Source organism: Crocodylus porosus, unplaced genomic scaffold (assembly GCF_001723895.1).
Source record: "Crocodylus porosus isolate Cpor-Errol unplaced genomic scaffold, CroPor_comp1, whole genome shotgun sequence".
Lineage (NCBI taxonomy): Eukaryota > Metazoa > Chordata > Crocodylia > Crocodylidae > Crocodylus > Crocodylus porosus.
In genome coordinates, this window is record NW_017728931.1 from 118,383,817 (window position 1) to 118,404,406 (window position 20,590).

The window sequence follows — 20,590 nt, forward strand, 5'->3', positions numbered from 1 at the left end:
CCTTGGTCCCACTATGGGAGGCCTATTTAAACTTAATTGGCTACAACTCGGTTGTCGGGTGAGGGAATGCTGAGGCAAGACACAGAGTCAGAGAAGGGGTATGGGCAACATTTGAACAATGGTAAAGGGTTTATCACAGCGTCCAGCCCGTTGGAGCCCTGACCACAAGTGTTTTCATACTTTTCCTGGGATGACTGGTGGAAGTCCTCCCCTCCCAAAGGTTATGAACACTCCAATAAATTGCCTTAAGTCTGTTAAAAGAATATAGTAAGATCTGGAAAAGTCATGCTAAGCTGAGGCTTGTTCACAAGTAAAAATCCAAAATCCAGATGCTGCAAGCTATCTGTTGTTTCTGAAGAAACCAGGAGATATCCCATCAGTATATCTGCTATCCATAGCAATTTCAAGCTGGCTCCTAAGTATCTGGTTATTCCTTAACCTTATGTGTTTCCTGATTATCAATCAGTTTCCTGAGATGTTCCAACCAGATAACCCCTTGTCAATAGAAAAGGCAATTTGATTTACACTATTGAGAATGCTTGAAAGAAGCTGAACTAAGGGTATAAAAATCTGTAAAAAGCAGCAGTGTGTGTGCTTCAAGAGGAGAAGACTCTCTGACACCACCTGCTTTCTTTTTGGGATGCTGGAAAAGACAGATCGTCTCCCTTCAAGGATTGTGCTGAGAACTTTACTTGTCAGCTTTGCAACCCGAGTGCCTTGGACTGGTGATACCCCAGCTCTCTCTCTCTCTTTTCTCTCTAGGCATAAATTTCTGAACCTGAACTGTACTAGTTAAGCTTGAGCTAAGTTTCCCCAAATACTTAGTGAAACCAGGGTAATACTGTAATTGTGTGTGTTTTTCCTTTGCATGTCTGTTACTACTAGTGCCGTTATATAATTCATATACTTAACAATAAATAACATTTATAGTCAAACTGGTGGTAACTGGGTATATTTTTCCTTCACTACATCTCCTTCCCCACTTACTCTGCAGCAATGCTTCTTTTACCTAAGCTAAAGATCCTTGTGAAGCCCAAAAATACTGTGGGGTCTGCTCATCAAGAGGCTAAAAGATTGGGACATGCTGAGTTTGAAACACATAAAGGGATTAGCTTGTACAGGATGATTGACCCAGTCTGGCTCAGACGTGCCCTAATGAACTGAATGCCAGCCCATAAGGGTGTCATCTGGACACCCAGCCAGGTTGAGAGGTATTCTGTTTAACTGGGTGCTTGTGTCTGACTGTAGTTTATTGTTTCTCTGATGAACTGAGTCTTGGCATATGAGGGCGTCAGCCTGTCCATGCTGATTGACCCGGCCAGGTCAGGTCAGGTGTGTCACGTTAATCTGTGTGTGTTTGCGTGTATGACTGATTTGGTGGCTGGAGGAACCCAGCTCTACTGAAACTGAGTCCTGCAAGATGGCTCCATTGGGGGTGAGGGCTTGCAGAAGTGAGCTCCATATAGAAACACAAGTAACACAAGCAGCACATTAATAGAATTACCAAGACCCTAGAAACGTATCCCTAATAAATGAGCACACCCCAAAGTAAAGGGCAAATCTGGTAACACCAGCCAGAGTACTCCTGCTCTCAGAACACTTGGAGGCCAAGGGTAGGGACTATGGGGATGGAGGAGGCTCCTGGTCCTGGGGCATGACCTGAAACTACACCCTGCTGCGACTGGATGGTGTGGTGGGGCTGCTTGTGGCAGGGCAGTCTCCAGACATGCCACACCTGTGCCTCCCTAGTGAAAGGTGAGTATGGGATGCTGGAAAGCCTCAGCCCCCCTGCCTTATGGGTGACCCAATGGAGGGGAAAGGCTATGGGAGCATACCCTAAGAGAAAAGCACAGGGTCAAGGCCCACTGACTGGGGCCTGAGGCAGGGCCCAGGTACGTCAGACACCTGAGGCCTGAATGGGCTGTAGGCTAAGTTGGGAGCCCAGGTATGCTGACAGACTCGAGACCCAAAAGCCATAAGGCCCAGAAGCCCCGGTGAGGGGGAAGATTGAGAGCCAGCAGTTATGTAGAGTGGGGCCTAAAGGACTGCATATAGGTTGGCTGGAGTAGCCAGAGTTGAGGCCCCAGTGAGGAGGCATGAAGCCCAGGCATGTCTGAGGACACCTGAGGCCAAGCTGGGCCAGAGGCCAAGTGCAGCCCAGTTAAGGGGCCAGGGGAGTAATAGTGGGTAGTGATTTGGATGCCATCTGTGAGGCATGGGACATAGTAGAGGAAGACAGACCCATATATTACACCCTTGGCATCAGGGCATTAATATGAGCAGTCCCCCCACCTAGAAACAACTTTTCTTATATCACAACAAAGGCGAATTAGGTGGGCAGACTGCCTTAAACAGGTGGGCGGGCCAAAGATTGGACTGGCCTCAGGATGGTTCCCTGTCACACAGACAGTAATTTAAATGTACGATAGAATCTAAGAAGTTTTATCCCAGACCCCCCCCATGAAAAAAAAAAAATCACATGTCCTACCCTGTCAGATGTTCTTTTCCTTGGTACAGTTAAGTTTTAATGGCAGGAATTGTATTTAGATAAGTACTCAGCAGAGCTTGCTTACTAGACAATGCAGAGAGAAGTACTGCCTTAAGCACAGAATGTGCTTTCCCCAGACTTTTGTGGCTTTCTGCATACGTAGTGTCACTCTTCAGAGGAAAAATTCTAGCTGACACTTCTGAAACTGTGAATCAAGCAAGAGAATTTAAACACTGATGTCATGCAGGCTGAAGAGAGCCTTTTGAGAACAGAAGGACAGAGCAATGAAAGGAAACAGCACCATATTACGCTACTACTGGGCATGTCTACACAAGACACTTTACTGCACAGCAGAGCTAATTACTGGATAGTAAGCATCACTGTCTAGATGTGCTGACCCTTGCTGCACAATAATTTGCTCTACTTAGTAGTTAATTTGCTACCTGAAAATTGAAGTAGTAAATTAACTGCCGAGTAATTACTGTGCACTACTGCACGTATAGACAGCTGATTGGAAGCAAATTTGCTCCTGGTCAGCTGGGCATCAGGGGGTGGGAGATTGCTCCATGCCCCCAGGAGCCTGGATAGGGACAATGTCCTACTGCCCCAGCAGCAGGCAGCTCCTAGCCCCTGCTTTATGATCATGATCAGGGATCAGAGGCTGAGAGATTATTCTCAGCCCCAGTTCATGAATCGTGGGCTGGGTGCTCCTTGCATGAAGACAGTTCCTGGCCCAGACCTGCCTCAGACCAGGACAGTTCCCAGCCAGCTGCACAGGGAAGCCAGCACATGCAGCCTGGAGGTGACTCTCCCATTTCAGGCAGTCCCCAGCCAGCTCTGGGCTGCACGTGCAGACTTCCCCATGCAGCCCAGGGCTGGCTGGGGACTGTCCTGGTCAGAGGCAGTTCTCACCTCTGAAGAGTTTTCCTAGCCCCATGCCCCCATCAGGTGATAGAGGCATGGGGCTTGGAAAGAGCTATGGGGTAGGGGTAGGTCCCAGCTCAGCTGGGGGCTCAGTGCTAGCAAATCAAGGCAGGGGACTAGGACCTGCCCCTCTCATGCAGCTCTTTCCAAGCTCCCTGCCCCCCAGTTGTGGAGCCAGGGCACAGAGACATTGTCCCCACCTGAGCCTGCTCCGGCACCAGGCAGTTCCCACGAGCAGTGAGCAATCTCCCAGCCATCACCAAGAGACGGCCATCTCCTGGTCCCATGCTTCCTGACAGCCCCTGGGCTAGCACTCAAGCTCCCTCAGCTCCCCCTGGCTGTTACAGGGGAGCAGAGTAGGGCCAGGGAGTGTAGAAGCAGACTGCTGCCAGAAGCAACAAACCAGCATTTGCATGTGTAGATGTGCACACTGACTCATAATGGGTGTGTCCACATGTACAAATAATCTTGGAGCAGTCTACTCTAAACTCTCCCAGGCATATGTCTACACGTGCAGGGACATGGGAGCAGATTTGCTGCTTCTAGCAGCAAACTGCTCACACTCCCTGAGGCCCTGCATTGGGCCCCTGCTGCCACCAGGGAGAGCTGGAGGCTCTTGGCTGCTGGCCACAGGTAGCTGTGACATTTGCAAAAGAGTCCCATGCACTGCTCCCTGACCAGCTTCTTTTCCAGCTGTGGGCATAATGTTGGGGCATCTAGGGGGCAGAGCCCAGGGACAGGTGCTAGCACCCCAGCCTGTGGCCACTCCCTTGTGGGTATGCATACTGCAGCCAGCCTAGCAGTGAGGGGGCTTGCCCAGGGGTGATGGCAGATGCTGCTTTCTCAGTGTGGCCAGCTCCCTCTTCTGCAGCCAGGGTTAAAAGGGCCCATGTGTGGTATTGGCCTTACTGTGGACAGCTCCTGATCTGTAGTCACATGGAGCTGGGGCAAGCAGCAGAGCTGGTCCCAGGAGCAGGTGCTGGATGGTAGGGGACCTGGGGCAGAGGCCAGCTGGTGAAACAGGTACTGGCCCAGGTTCCCAGAGCTGCTGGATGATGCTGGGGGTAGGGAGCTCAGTGGAACGGTCTCCTAGTGGGTTGGGCAGCCTTCCCCTAGTCACATATCACTGTGGGTACCAGGCCTCAGCAGAGGCTCAGGTGACTGCCTGGGCTTGAGTAGCTGGGACAGCTATGGACAAAGTCCTGGGGCCCAAGGATGTGGTCCAGTTGCCACAAAGTGTATGGACTTGCAGGCAGCCCCTGACGGGCAGTTGTGGTAGGTGACAGTGACCCACTGTACTCACAAGGCCTTGACCTTTGTGGCACTGGTGTACCAATCAGTCATTCCACTGCTCCCACATGTGGCCTGACAGCCTCTTGTAAATGTGTATTGGAGTGCCTGCCCTGTGTAAACTGCATGAGGACCCCAGACCACAGCATAGCTAGGTCTGCAGTCTCCTCTTGGGACCAGTTGCAGCCCCAGGAGGCAGCATGTGGCATCAGGGGTATGCCAGCATGGCTTCTTTGATGGCCCAGGCCTCCACGTGGCAGTCTCAGTGCTGCTGTGCCTGGGCAGCTGCCTGAAGTGCCTAGTGCAGTGGCAAGGTGCAGGACTGGGAGGTGTGCAGCAAGGTTGTACCAGACAACAGCTGCAGGGTGCAGGCAGGCTGCTGCAAGTTGCTTGTGGCCAGCTGCCATGGGATCTTGCAGCCACAAGGTGGCTCCATGTGGCCCTGGGTGCTGCCAGGCCTGGCAGGGGCCTGCAGTACTCTGCAGAAGTGTCCAACACGGCCCTTGCAGCTGTGTGCCACTACAGTGTCAGGTAGCAGTGCCAGGGTGTGAGCAGGCTGCAGCAGCTGCTGTCAGCAGGACAGTGGCCAGCAACAGCCATGGGCTGCCAGCATGTACCCTTGGCCCTGGCATCCCTGCAGGCTACGGGCCTGGGGCTGGAGCAGGGGCTAGGGCAGGCATAGAGAAAATTTGCTTCTGGCTAGCACCTACACATGCACTACTGTGCAGTAACTACTCATGAGTAAATTTACTACCTACAAATACAAACAACAGATTTACCCATGAGTAGAGCAAGTTACTGCAGAGTAAGCATGTGCACATATAGATGTGGACACTTACTGCGCAGTAAAGTGCCTCATATAGATGTGTTTATGTCTTATTGGCTCGTGCCTTTAAAACTAAACAGCAACAAGGTTTGTTTATCCCTTTGATTCACTTCCATGTGCCCCATGGCCTTGTTTGGGTGCAAAAACACCTTTGCAGGGACTCAAAAGGAGAAGAGGCGCTGTCAAGTGTGTACAGGACCCTCAGTGAGATGTGAGCTAAGTCACCTCAGCTTTGACTCTGGCTGAAGCAAGGTGGACGGTGGAGTGCTTTTGTTACCCTTGCTCCATGGCAGAATCAAGTGTGAGAACATTTACAGCATCACAGCTGCTGCAGAAGACAGCGCAGTTGACCTTCCCTTTTGGAAGTGGCTCCAAGAGTGCACTTGCCCCTTCCCTCAGCCCTTCATTTTGAAAGTTTCCTTAAATTCAGGGCTGCCCTGGTTCTGAGTGCCTGGGGCAGATGGACTGCATGGCCATGGGGCATCCACACTATGCAGGACCTACAGGTCCCTCCATCCTACAGGGGCAGAAGCCTATGAGATCCCAGACAGCAGCAGCAAAAGCAATGGGGGAGTGGTCCCTGGGCTGCAGGTTTACTGCTTTGGTCTACCAGTCAGTCAATCAGCCTTGCTCTAATGGATGTGTGGGGACTCTCCCTTCCTCCTCCTTCACACCACCTTGGCGATATGGAGATTCTGGCATCCCCATAAATGTTACAGTTGCTTGCTCAAAAATATGCTGTATAGGCAGCAAATTATTTTTTTCCCCTCTATTTCCAGTTTATCCGCTGTTCATAGTGCAGTCCATGGCCTTGCTCGAGAAGGCAAAAAGGGACCCTCAGTTTTCTCTGTCTGCCTGCTAGGCCATTACACTAACAAGATGCACTAGAGACAAAAGCATCATTTAAATTGAGTTTTCTACTCCTGCAGGGACCTTAGCATATAATCTTGCCTATGCACTTATCAAATACCATCATCAGCGAATTTTTAGGACTCGATAGGGTGGAATAGACTGACATTTACACTTTTAAGTTTACTTGGGGGCCTACTAAGTGCAACGAGATCTGGCCCAAAAAACTCAAGAAAACTCTGTACACACCATTTTGTACAAGAGGGAAGTTTGGCATCTCTTTTCTTGGTGGTTTCCAAGAACAGACTGGCTAAGCCTTGAGCTAGACCGGTTCAAGAAAAGTAACTTCTGCACCTGCACTGAGGGTTGCACTAGATGAGTCAAGGTCCCTTCCAATTCTAGGATTCTGTTGTTCTTCCCAGCTATGTTCTAGTTTTGTTCTCAAGCCTCCTGAATGATATTTGCCCCTTTTTGCCACATTGTTGCAGAGTTAATATATATTCAGCTGATGGTCTGCTGCAACTCCCAGATCCTGCTTACAGCAGTGCTTCCTAGCCAGGTCCCCTTCATTTGGCATTTGGGCACTTATTCTTCTTAGCCTTCTTAAGTGCCGTAATTTCAATTAAATTCTTATTTATTTCAGGTTATCCAGTGCATCAGGATCACATTAGAGTCTGATCTTGTCCTCTAAAGTACTTGTGGATCTCTCAGCTTTCCTACTTCCTATTGGAGGATTCAAGTCATTGGTTAAAATGCTGAATGGAACCAGACCCTGGACAGATGATCCTCATGGGACTCCCACTTGATGGTTCCTCCCAGACTAGAAAAAGACTAGTAATAACTTTTGACCTTTTCCACGTATGGCCAGCACCAATCAAGGCTATGCTCTGCCTCCTTTTTTTCAGCTGTGCTGACAAAGGCATTTTGTAACACTGGCAGAAGAGTATTTCTTCAGTTTGCCACTGAAAGGTAGCTGTTCGGTCTGCAACCTTTCATATGAAAGGCGAAGACTTGCTCACTGGAGAGCTACAATGTGCTGTTAACTGTGCTGGCAGCCCACTCAACTGATGACATTTAGTACTTCACTGATCATCTTGCTCATGTAGCCAATTACTTTGGTTTCACAGTCAGCCTAAAGACAATGGAAGTGCTCTCAGAACCTGCACTACCAAGGATGCATGTCCACCCAGGTACTAACAAACATCCTCAAGTCAAGGGACACATTTTGTTTATTGAGGATGCATACTGCCACAGAATCCCATGACTGATGGTGAGATTTCCCAACTCAAAGGGCAGCTCTGTTCTTGAAGTGCTGTCACACTGCTGCTCCCAGCACTAAACTTAACACCTTTCAGAAGCCACACTCGCAGCACTCCTGTCACACAACATACTGCAACTAAGTCATGAGGCTCAAGGGTTTCTATAAGACAGAAGTGGGCAATTAACTTGACCGGAGGGCCACTTAGGGAGTTTGAGTCAGCTGTCATGGCCTGGGTCAGCACTTCCCCACCCTGGAGTGCTCTAAACTGGATGCCTATGCTTGCTGCACCCCAGTGGCCTCTAAGCTTCCCCTTATAACAAGGGCAGGCAATTATTTCAGGTGGAAGGCTGCTTACTGAGTTTTGGCAAGCCATCAAGGGCCACATGACAGGCAGCCAGGGGCAAATAAATATCCGTTTTCTAAATTTTTAAGGGGCTCCACAGGCTGGACAGAATGGCCTAACGGGCCATATCCGGGCTGCACTTTGCCCATCTCTGCCTTACAACCACTCTGATCATCCAGTTCAAACATACATCTCTAAGGTATGATTATCTGCTCCCAAACATACAACTTGCCAAATACCAGCTCCCCTGTAGGACAAATACAAAAGGTTTGAAGTACTTAACTCATGTCACTTGCAGCACAGGGTTTCTTTCACACTTCTGTGGCACAAAGCCCTTTCCTCCAGGCAGGATGGACTAGCTTCTCCCTAGAGCTCTGCCTCCTATAGCCAGACTGGCCCTTCTGGGCCAAGCCCTGAGCTTTGAGCTGCCCCCTGGGTCACATGACCCTGTACTTCTACCCCAGACCTGCCAATCACAGCTTACACCTGGGGTGGGCAGCCATCTTATTTAAGGTCTCCTTTTCCCATTAAGTCTGTTCAAGGGACTGTGCTGGCCAGTGGGCCCTGGGCTCCTGCCTCATCTTAGTAATGGGATAGAGGGCCCCTTACACAAGTTGCAGTTTTTGCTGTTTTGCAGCATGCAGCATACAGCTGTTTGATTATGGCACGAGATTGCAGGGCTGCCTGTGGTCCCCAGGCTTCCCCAGAACTTCAGGGGCCTGATCCTACAGGCATGGAGGAGGGAACCCCATAGGCTTCCCTACTGCATGTTTGTAGGTGTGTGCCCTGGGAAGTCCAGTACAGGTGCAAAGCAGAAGCCTGGTTCCCCACTTTGCCCCCCTGAGGGGAATTCCCAGGGTGCACATCTGCAAGCAGGAGAATGCTCAGAGGTTCCCATCTTGCAGACATAGGGCAGCAGCATGAAACAGTGCAAGTGCAGAGGAGGCAACCCCTCTGGGTTTGTAGATACACTCCCACAGGAATCCCTGCCCCACTCCTGCAACTTGGGGCATGCGTCCGCAACCAGACAACTCTCAGTACAACTGATCTCACTCCCAAGACAGTGTCTGGTTAAATCCTCAGTTCGCAAGGTTATATGGTAAGGACAAGAGCCCCAACACCAGATTAATGGCACATATCAAACAGTGACTGTAGTGGTTGTCTGCATGCCTTATTCATATGCCGACCTGAGAATTCCTAAGGGCGAATTTCATGGTCCACTAAAGGAAGGTACCAGCTTGCAGGGAGGACAGCATAAATAGTAAAAAAATGTCACTGACATTCTCTGTAATCCTGGGCCACAGGCCAGGCCCACCACAACAGATGGAAAGAGTCTATTCATAGACTTCATTTATGACAGAGCAAGCCAGTGGCAGATTTGTAATGTTGCCACAAACCACTTAAAAATGCACAGCAAGACGTGCGAGTAGCACAAAGCAGCCACAAGTGATGGGCGTTCTGATTTGTCCCCATGAAATCCTATCAGCAGCTTTTCGCTTCAGTCCGACTTCCCATGTGTGCCACTCGCGTTTGTGAAATTTTTCTACTGTACTTCAGTATGGACACAAAACTCCACCGTCATTATCAATAACTACGCTTCATGTATGGCTTCCTAACCAGCTATGAATTTACCTCATTTGACTTATATATGCCTGTATATTTGTATAAATATTTGCTTTATATATGCCTGTAGAGATTCTGTAATTTGCTTGGGCCATGTAGTCTACTGTCAAAAGCCTTATTTAAGATATCTCACATCTACTGCTTCTCCCAGCCACTAAGCATGATAACCTGTTAGAAAAGGCAATTAGCTCAGTCTGACACTATCCGTTTTTGACAAATCATTGCTGGCTGTTTCTTGTCACTTTATTAATGTCTTGACACTTAAAATGGATTCTTTAATCACATGCTCCAGTATCTTTCCTGGTCATAAAGTAACCCTGACCAGTCTCTGATTCCCCAAAGTCTCTTTTTCCTCTGTTCTAAAGACAGGTACTCTGTTCTTATTCTCACTTTTTTTGCATAATTATTTTGATATATCTGGCAACCAGAGAACGTTGCCTTTGTCTTGTTACAGGTCTCGTTCTCCTGCACTGGCAGGATTCACTGTTATGCTCTTACTAATGCCTCTCTCAAAAACTGCCAATTTCCCTGAACTCCTTTCTTTACCCCAGATTGGGTGTCTCCTTGGGTCAGTGCAAGTCGCTATGCAGCTCAGGGGGAAGCTAGCTGCTAAAGCTCTGGGTTCCTTCTATGCAGGAACATTAACTGAAGCTGACTGTTCAGAGACCGTACCATCCCAAATAGAGAGGGCCCCTGCGTCACGCTTGCTGGCTCTTTAGCAGCAACACCCTCACTTGCGGTATAGCATGTACAACACAGCACGGCACACACTCCCGTCCCCAACTTACCTTTGCCCTGGAGCATGAGGACAGCAGCAGGGGAGGGGCTGTTCTGGACTGGGGGGGGGCATGGAGAGGGGGTTGCAGAGCCCAGGACCAGGCAGGGAGCTCTGCTCCTCTCCCATTGTTGCTGGGCAGCAGCCAGAGACACCCCGTGTGAATACACACATACCTTCATCACCACTGGTGTGCGTTCTGCTCTCTACTGTGCTGTGTTACGTGTACTGTGCATGTGTGTAGCCCTGGATCTCAGCAGCCTGGCAGCTCCTTGCCTCCCCTTGGCCCGCTTGCTGCATTCCCCGCAGCTGCTGCTCCACTGTCCAGGCAGTCACTTGAGGGTGGGGGTTTTAGGAACCCCAGAAGACAGCTAGTCCACCTGGGAATAGTGCCTCCTGGGACATTAGAGGACTGTGAATTGAACTAACTTCTAATTGGAGAACAAATGACCAAGTCAAGCTCGTTAGCACAGCTCAAAGAAAATCCTCACATTAAATGGCATAATTTTAAGAAGGAACTTAGCATTTATTAATGAGTGTGCATGGGCAACCCTTCATATTTTAAGAGTCCTTAACCAGGTTTAACTGTAACTTCTGATCTCACCCCATCATCCTCATCACTCCATTCCTGAAGTAGAAATGCTATTTTCAAGTCAAGTTTTTTCTTCAGCAGCTTAAGATATTAGATCAACATGAACATTTATATTGGTCGTCTCATTAGCTCGCCTAACATCTCTCCCAACTCTGAAGTTAGTTCATTAAAAAAATTACACAAATCATACTTCTTCCATTTCACTCCTTCCCAGGAACATCAGGTGTTCACAGGATTTCTGGAACTTTTGTCAAGACCATCTGTTGATTGGCTCTCTGTGGTGTAACAAGCTGACTGGCTTTCTGTGCTGGACTGTTTCAGTCTCTGAGATAGTTGTATTATAGCTCATAAAGTTACTTAAACACTCCTCTCGCATCTACAAATTAAGAGCCCCCTTAAAACATCAGCATCTTTTTCCTGCAGACTACAAGCAAGATCAGAGCAGGATGTAGGTGGTGAAGTAGTGAGAGCTCTGCACGGAGCTGTTGTGTTCTGATATCTTTGTGGTAGACACAGTTCGCAGGATAAGATAATTGGATGCAGTTCCCTGGATCACAAAGGAAAGCTAGGAAAAAGCATAGAAGATCCTGTGGGAAAATTCAGCAAAAGAAAACTTGGAAAGGAAGCTTAAGCTGCTGTTTGTTTCATGATTCTTGTTTCTCAGTAGAACCATAAGTAAAATTACATTTAGTTTACTTTTTTTGGAATTAAGTATTAAGTATTAACTATTAACAGTTTGAAGCCAAGAATGGTTGAAAAGATGAGTCAAGTTTAAGAGCCACACTGCCTCAAAAGAGAGAAAAGATGATGAAAACAAGAGAATCTTCTGCAAATTCACCCACAAAGAAAGAATGTGTTTCAGTCGAGAATACTTTCTTATAATCTTTCCTTTCACTTTTCAGTTCCTCTATTTGGCTATGTACAGAAGTTCACTTTCTCTTGGGATCACTGCCATTCTCCTGGTAGAAACAATAAGTATGCAGATGTTCAGGTCTTTTCTCCCAGAGCAAAAGTGGCCACTCCAGGAGAAAAATAACTCAGGAACAACCTTTATTTCATCAGTTTCTCCCAGGAAACTGAATGTATGCACATCTTTCCCTGGTTTAACTCCTCATCAGGACCAGAAAAGGTGGAGCCAGGGGAAAGGTTCCTATGCCTTGCTAAGACCAGGGTCACCCATCTGGAGAAGTACCAGGGGACAGTTATTCCTGGCCATCCCATAGGGCAGGAGGGAATGGGAGGGAGGTGCAGCTGTGAGCTGCTTCCCACCGGCTTCTTGTACTAGTTTCCAGTGCAAGAAGCTGGCAGGGGCTTTGCCACACTGCTCCTTCTGCCCAGCTCCCTGGAATCAGGAGCCAAGTGCAGGGACTAATGTTGCCTCCTGCCTGCTCTCTCTCGTCTTCCCCTTGCTGGTCAGCTGGGAACAAGACTTGTAGGGCATATCCAGATGAGCGTAGTCGTGTGGTATGTGGTGCTGCGAACACATTTGCAGCGCCACATACTGCACAGCCTGGAGTTCTCCATGCTGCAAGGACATGCTGCCTGAGTGTGTGTTGCTCCGTATTTTTTTGAAAACCCTGGATATCCAGTGCTGGCCCCAGCCTCCCCTATGCCACCCAGTGTAACTTGCCGCGTGCCAAAGCACGTGTGACACAGGCATTCCTCAGGGACAAGAAGCAGCGGTGCAAGGTGTGCTGCTGCTATTTGTTCGCAGGGAACCAAACATCCAAGCACATCTGGACACATGCACAAGGGCTTTCCCTAGCTGGGTTCCCTCCCCAGGCAGCTTCCCTTTCTCCACACACTGCTCAGCTGGGCAGCAAGGGGAAGCAGGCTAATGGGGAACCAGGCTGGGGAAAACCTCCCTGAGCCCAACTCCCAGCTGCACTGGCTTTTAAATGGTCATCCCTGCCACACTGCTGAGCAGCAGTGTGGGGGTGAAGGTGCAGGGGAAGCCAGTGGGAACTGGGCTCAGGGAGACTCTCCCTGGGGTAGCAGGGCAAAGCCTCCACCTACTTTTCACACCAGAGTCCCAGGCACACGGAGCATGCGGAGGCTTTGCCCCACTAGTCTGTCCCCTTGGCTCCCCAGAACCAGAAGCTGAACAGAGGGAGCAGCACCGCAAGTCACCTGGCCTGCTTTCCACACCCGAGTTCACAGTGTGAGAAGCAGGCAGCGGGCTTTGCCTTGCTGCTCTGATCCTCTCTCTAATGGGAGGACTGGAGCAATCCATGCTTTCCCCAAGCTGGGACCATCCTTGTCTTGGGAAGATACAAGAAGCAGGGGAGCGGAGGCAACTACAGACTATGTCTACACTACTCTCTCTCCCAGAACCATTTCTAGTAGTGAAAATTTTCCACAGCATCTGATGAAGTGAGCTTGGGCTCATGAAAGCTTCTGCTATACATCACTGATTTACTCAGTCTATAAGGTGCAAATCTACCCTGCCTTCTGCCATTTTTAACAGGACATATTACTAACTACATCAAATTATATGTTAACATTATCTTCTAGATTTATAATAAGTGTTATTCAAGTCCAACTACCCTGTTAAATCAGTATCTTAAACATTTCCTTTCTGGTTTCAGTCTGAGATCAGCCAAAGCAAATCAACTCACAGTCTGAAGAACTACACAAAAGAATAAGATATGAAGAAATGAGTGACTGTAGGAACAGGGAACAAAACAATGGGAAGTAGTGGCTTGGTCTGCAGACTGAAAGAAGCATTGGCTATTATGCTCTCGTACAAATGTAACCCTAGAGATCTAACTGTCATAGAGCACTTCAGATATACCATTATAAAAATATTGTTTTGTTTTTTCAAGTGCTTATGGAAGTCTTGAACATTTTAAAATCAGAACATAGATGGGAAAACTCAATAGATTGAATCTCATTTTTAAGAAGCACTGTCATTAATACTAGCAGTTACCAGGTATCAAATTCTGTTCGCACAACACAAATCCATTAAAACACACACACACACACACACACACACACACACACACATTTTGGTGAGAAAAGTAAACTTCATATTTATGTAAAAAACATTCTGAAATAAAATTAAAACAATATTTCTTCTTACCAAAAAGTTCTTTATCGTAACAGAACAGTTTTCTGGAAAAAATAATTTCCAACATGAGATATTCATTTTAAGGAGTTTTAATACATTTAAAAATGGAAGATTCTGCATTTACAGTTATATGCCATTGATACTGCAGATATGTTTTCCAGCAAAAAACCCTCTTTGCATGCTTAAAAAATGCACCTTAATTTGATACTGTACAGTACAACATAGAATAGTAATGAACAAGGTAGTAAACTGGTTATATGCAAAGAAAAAAGTTACATTACAAGGCAGTTACCATATTGACACAAAAAATAAAACTTTTTTTTCAGTTTAACAGTGTTTGAAGGCAATTCACAATCATTTCCAAGAATTCTGTGAGATTTAAGGCCATTTGTTTTAAATAAAACATGTCTGACACAAACTCAAACTGTGTATTTTCTGTAAAAACTGTACATGCAAAAACATTTTATAATTAGATACGAACAAGCATATAATAAAATATTTGGGTAGTCCAGTACACAAAGTTGTTGTGCACAAAGCAACATGGCCGTGCCATTTTTAAACTAGTTAATTTATGAAGTATTATAACTGATTACCCAGAATGGCAATGTGATTAGTTGACATCAGTGGACTTAGCATTAAGAGCCAGCATCCCTTTGAATGGGTAATCTACACAACGGTGACACCGATGCATTTTAAATAGCTTTAAAATGGTTAATTATAAAATTTCTGGTGTAATCACTTGAAAAGATCTATGATACAAAAGTGCTAATGCTCTTAAATAGAATCTGATATGATTCTAATAAACTTAAGTCAGCCAACTATGGGACTTGAAAATGTTTGACTTGAGGTAATTTTCTTTAATTATAGTATGTAATAGTTCTTATTTTTTAATAATGTTATCATTCCTAGTTTATAAAATGTAAATTTATAAATTAGAGGATCTCTGAAAAATACATATGCCTCTTCTTGAGGTTTGGCATTACTGGTAAGTCAAATACAACTTCAATAGTCATATCTTGACAACTTATTTTCAAATACTGCTTTAAATTGTGATAAATGAATTGATTACTCAACACTTAAAAGAAAGGGCATTCAATTACTGAGAAAGCATGCATGTAATCTGTCCTTTTCACAGATATTCTCTTGTATTTGTTTGGATAATCATTCAAAGAGATATTGCTTCCCTTGTGGCTATAGCTATTGCAGGCTAGAAGACAATGATTCAATATTCCAAACTTTTATTCTTAAGAAGAATTATAAAAGTACTGAAATTTAAAAAGTAGTAACATGTAAACATTGATACAGAGGAATTGCATTCCAGTTATAAACACACAGTAGTCAGGGAGGACAATATCTTCTGAGTTGAAACTGACTTGTGCTTTCCCCGAACGAATAAATGAAAAAGTATCTTTTCTGTCAGAAAAAAATAAGACTCAGAAAGAACATCAACATTTTGATCCTAGCATTTAAAAGCTTTTCAGTTGCTCATGCAACCATATTGAGTATTTTGGTATATGAAGAAAATTTCTTTTGCTCCAGGAACCCATCACAAGCTACTACTGCATCCAGAGACAATAGTAATAATTCACTGGTTGCTTGAAGTGCACCAAGACTGAAACTCTGACTCAACAGTTCTACATGGTTTGTAATAAATGTTGAGCATTTGGAGCAGTCATATTTGAGTCTGTAACATGTGAATAGGGGGTGTATATGGAGGTGGTGCAGGTGACGGCTTGATTCCTCTGACCCTCATGTAAGAGAGAAACTGGTCTGGGACCTCAGCTAAGACATCTTTAGCAAGTCTGGCCATACTTAATACGTGGTTTCCACTTCTGTCAACATAATCCCGGAATGGCACAAACTACAAAATAAAGATATATATATATATATATATATATATAAAATATGTATGCATGTGGCATGATATATATGCCATGTGCACATATCAAACAAGTTGCATGACATATGAGATCTGCATATAAAAAAACTTCAGATTAATAACTTTCAAGAATGAATAATAAATCTACTGCACATTGCATAGTTTTTTTTACTTGTAAAAATGTAGCAGATAGTAGAAATAACTCCAAACTTGTTAAGCCATGGCTGCCTCAAGCAGGTAACGATATCTTCTTTCACTGAAGAGGTACTACAAGTAAAGCAATTAAGCTGGTCTAGGTAATTTCTTATAGGAAGCCATTGAATGTTTATTGTTTAGTAGCAGCATTATGTATTTATTAGATTTATATATTAATTTCTCTTCCCTTCCTGACTATTCTGAAAGACATTATTATATAATAGTGACAATGCATGCTGTCTAGCATTGGACATAAGCCAAAAGGAGATACTGAAATAAGATAACATATGACTAGCTTATATTGTGTTTCATGGTAACACATTTAATTACCATGTCAAAATTTTAACTATAAACTGCTAACTTTTTTCCATTTACCACTTCATTTAAAAACAACCACACAAATAGTTTCTGTATATTACCTAAATATATGAATGACAGTAAAAATAAAAAGCCGTTACTGATCATTAGTCATTGCCCAATTACAAAACTAGAAGCAGTGAGTACACTGCTCTATTGTATCCTATAAATCTCACATTTACAGACACTACTTGGGAGGATGTTTTTTCAGGATTGTCCACATTCTGGAAGTGGCTGCAGTGTGGCATCTTTTAGCCATTACTATGTCCTTTTCATACCAGTGTGTCAAATTCCTTGTTGCTAAAGCTCTGGTTAGTATGAAAAGGGTGAAAACCAGGGGGCCACTTCCAGTTCCCAAACAGTGTTCACCTCTGGGATTAACTAAAACAGTTAAATTCTTTTAATATTGTTGAGAACTGTGCACTGCAACACTGCTACACCTTGGTCCAAATATACTGTTTTATTTTCACAGGATATCCGTATCAATATGGTTCTGGTTATCAATCCAGAATGGAGCACTGGCCTTTGAACAGCAACTCATGGCAAAAGCAATGAAAAAATGCATGGCCAGGAAAATAAAAACCTCCCGTACCCAGTCCTTATCGCTTTCCTGCCCCTGTTGCAGCAGATTGTTTAAGACAAAGATTGGGCTTATAAGTCACCTACATACCCATGCAACCTAGCCTCCACCCCCTTCTTTTCTCTTTCTTCTCTCTCTTTTCTCCTTTTTTTCTCCTTTTCTCTCTTCTTCCTCCCCACCGCTGGATGCGGTTGTCTTTGCCCGCAAAAGACGAACAACATATCCCTAGATGAGGAACTGCTTCTATCAGCTTTATTACCAGTGGAGAATTGATTTGCACAAAGGACGCCTGTCATTGGCCATTTTTTGCCTCCTGAACTCCAAAAAAATTGAACAGAACAGCCTTGAGAATCTAGACCATCAGCTGCACTCTACCATGTAACACCTACATTTCTAGTTTCCTCCTGGGGATGAGGTAAAGTTAAGACACTTTTTCATTCCACAAGAACATATGCATGTTCTTAGACATTAGTATTTGGTCTGATGCATATTCCACTGATGCAAAACAATAATCTGAATAGTCCTTCCAGGGTGCTAAGAGCCAAAGGGAATATAAGCAGAAACAGCTTTAAAGATAATTTTCAAAGAAAAAAAATTAAAATTAAAACACTGAAAAGGGGCTTGTCCTCTTTTCTTTCTTTTCCTTTGGTTAAACTTGAAAACCTCTATTGCAACAGAAAAGCTAAGAAGAACATATTATAGGAGAAAGAAAACAGAAGAATGCTAAGCAGAGACGGAAAAAAAGATTCCAATTTATACTGTATGAAAGCCCAGGGGATTTTTGTTAAAATGTATTTTTCATTGCTAATGAGCATGATGACGATTGGGTTTTTCCAAGGTTGAAAATCTTCATCCCATAAATTAAAGCAGCATTTCACAAAGCAATGTGTGCAAGCACCACTATGAGGTGTAGAGGACTAGTTGGAGGTCTAGGGAGAGGCCTGTACTAAAAGGGATATATTTGTTACCGCATGGTGGAGTTACAGGCAGTAGGGCTCCGCGAAGCTTCAGTCACTGATTTGATTCAGAAGAGATTTGGCCTGATTCAGCGGCTAAATCTCTGAATCCGAATCGAATCAGGAGACCCATTAATCTCTCCGAATCAAATCAGAAGCCTCCAATTTGATTAGGAAAGATTCGACGATTCGGCCATAGACACAGCTGTATGTTTTTCCTACATACCTCAAGGTACCAGACGTGGCTTGTGAATGCTGAGATGGTGGGGCAGATGGAGCGTTCCATGGGAGTGCATGGGGGAGGGGGGCCTCCTGCACGCTTGGTGGTGGACCCAGAAGTGGATCAGAAGTACTTACCATCTCAGTGTTCATGAGCCATGCCTGGTACCTCGAGGCATGTAGAAAAAACATATAAACTGTGTCTGTGACAATCACTGGTTCTCCAAATCAGAATCGAATCTTCAGATTTGGCTGAATTGAATCAGGGATCCAAATCAGCAAATCGAATCACTGTCCCCCGAATCAGGCTGAATCAGAATTGAATACTGCCCGCTTCACACACCCCTAACAGGCAGTGACTTGATCTCATTTTTCTAAAGAGGGAGCCAGCTTTTGGGAATTAGGTAAATGCTAAAGTGAGAACTTACAGTACAGCTCTTATAAGACCCCCAAGAAGCCCGCCAGCAAATATGATGAAGAAAAGATTGAAACATGAAAGCAAATCAAACCCAACATCATTTCAGGTCACTTTCACAGCAGCAATATAAATGGCTCAAAGTTAATTTAAAAACCCCCCAAACTTTTCCCATGTCATCTTTGAAGAGTACTTGCTGATCCTGTACTTGTGAAACGAGTTTAGATTGGTTGCAGTGATGCTGTCATTTATTTTAACTATGCTTAACTATTTACATTGAGCCAAATTTCCAAAAGCCTGAAAACTATTTGAAGAAGCTGGAATCTAATCTACAAGACAACCATTTTGTTCATCAAAAGAAAGCTGGTTGACCAAACCAGCAGCAAATCAGAAATTGCTTCACAGCTTATATAACAGTAGACTCAGTTGAGCACACCTGTTGTCCTATAATCAAGGTTTTGTAGGACTGAATAGCTGCTGAAACTTGCACATATTTTTTCAAAAGTCGTGATAGAAGAAGTCTGAGAAATGAGCAAATAACCCAATCCAGGAACAACTTTGATAGACTACCAGAGACCACCTGCCAGTTGACAGCTCATCTGGAATGTCAAATAAAGACATATTTTGTGTCAAGCAGGAGGATTCACATCTTTTCAAGATAGTAAACGTTGTTAGATGAATGTAAATACAAAGAGATCAGGCAGCAGGTGGAAGCAATCCAGGTGGTGAGTAGCCAAAACATTGGGTTGCTTGCATGTTACACTACTGTAACGTGTTATCTCAACTAAGGGATGCCAATTCTCTCCAAAATGGTTGAAAAACAGTCTCTGGAGGAATTCATTAGTTACAATGACATGTGTCCTCCTATTAAGGGCTTTGCCCCTCTGAAGTTGAATACGATAGCCACAATGGAATGGTGAACAAGCAGAGTCGCTGCAGAATCACAGAGCAGAACATGAAAGAATCACTCTTATGCTGGAGCTAGATCTCATGTGAAGTGCATATATTTGAGTTCCTGTTAGAATTTTACTACTGTCTACCTGCTGTAATTCCTGTAAGGTTCCTGGAAGTGAACTCATTGCTGACCTCTGGGTTTTGTCTATACTAATAAGAGTTTATTAAATAACATTTCTAGAAAGAAGATGTATCAGACGATAGGTCTCTCAGAAATGGCTTGATGGGTACGACTGATATTTTAATTATAACAAGTTAATCCAATAGCAATGTGCAAGCACAGGAAGAACTCACCCAACTCCTAATAGCATTAAACATAGTGGAGAGAGGAACAGTTCAAAGGTCACGATGCATATATAAAGTGAATGATGATGTCTAATAAATGACTTTTAGCTTTAAGGTAAGTTTGACTTATAGATGCTTTCAAGAAATCAAATCATAGCATTAGCTGCCAAGTCCATTTATTTTTTATCAGGTGTGGGCACTATCCCGATCCTGCTTCAGCATCTTGCATTAATGGCCACAGTATAGATTTCCAAACTATCTTTCTGGCACAGTAGTTAATACTAAAGGGCTATGATTCATTCTCACAACACTCACTTTTGTGCACATTTTCCCCATCATGTTCTATTCATATTGGCAATTTATATTTTTTTGTAACCTTAGCTCAATCTTTAGTAACTTTCGATCAAAACTTAAAAGCTAATCTGAAAAATGCTTATATGAAATATGTTTTATGCACTGAGGTTAAAACGATACAATTAAGATTATGTAACTGTATAATGCATCAGAAATAGCCATGATCATTTATCTCTTTTAACCAAGTTAGTACTGTATTAAAATTGTGTCTTTTTCACACTTTTTCCTGCTTCTGGGGGAGTGAGTAAAAGTACAAGCACAAGTACATTTGCACTCTAATACTGTTCATAGCATTAAAAAGCTTTTTCTACTACAGTTATTTACATGTCACATGCACCTTTTTTCCAAATACGAG

General features: G+C 44.6%; 1 protein-coding gene across 1 annotated transcript in view; it reads right to left on the minus strand.

Moving 5' to 3' along the window:
- Window positions 1–14,114: 14,114 nt before the first annotated feature.
- Window positions 14,115–20,590, minus strand: part of CPNE8 (copine 8) — a 293,497-nt gene continuing 287,021 nt past the window's right edge. The window contains exon 20 of the mRNA XM_019543521.1: window positions 14,115–15,902. Coding sequence (XP_019399066.1) covers window positions 15,714–15,902 — 189 coding nt within the window. The 3' untranslated portion in view covers window positions 14,115–15,713. The remainder of the gene's footprint in view (window positions 15,903–20,590) is intronic.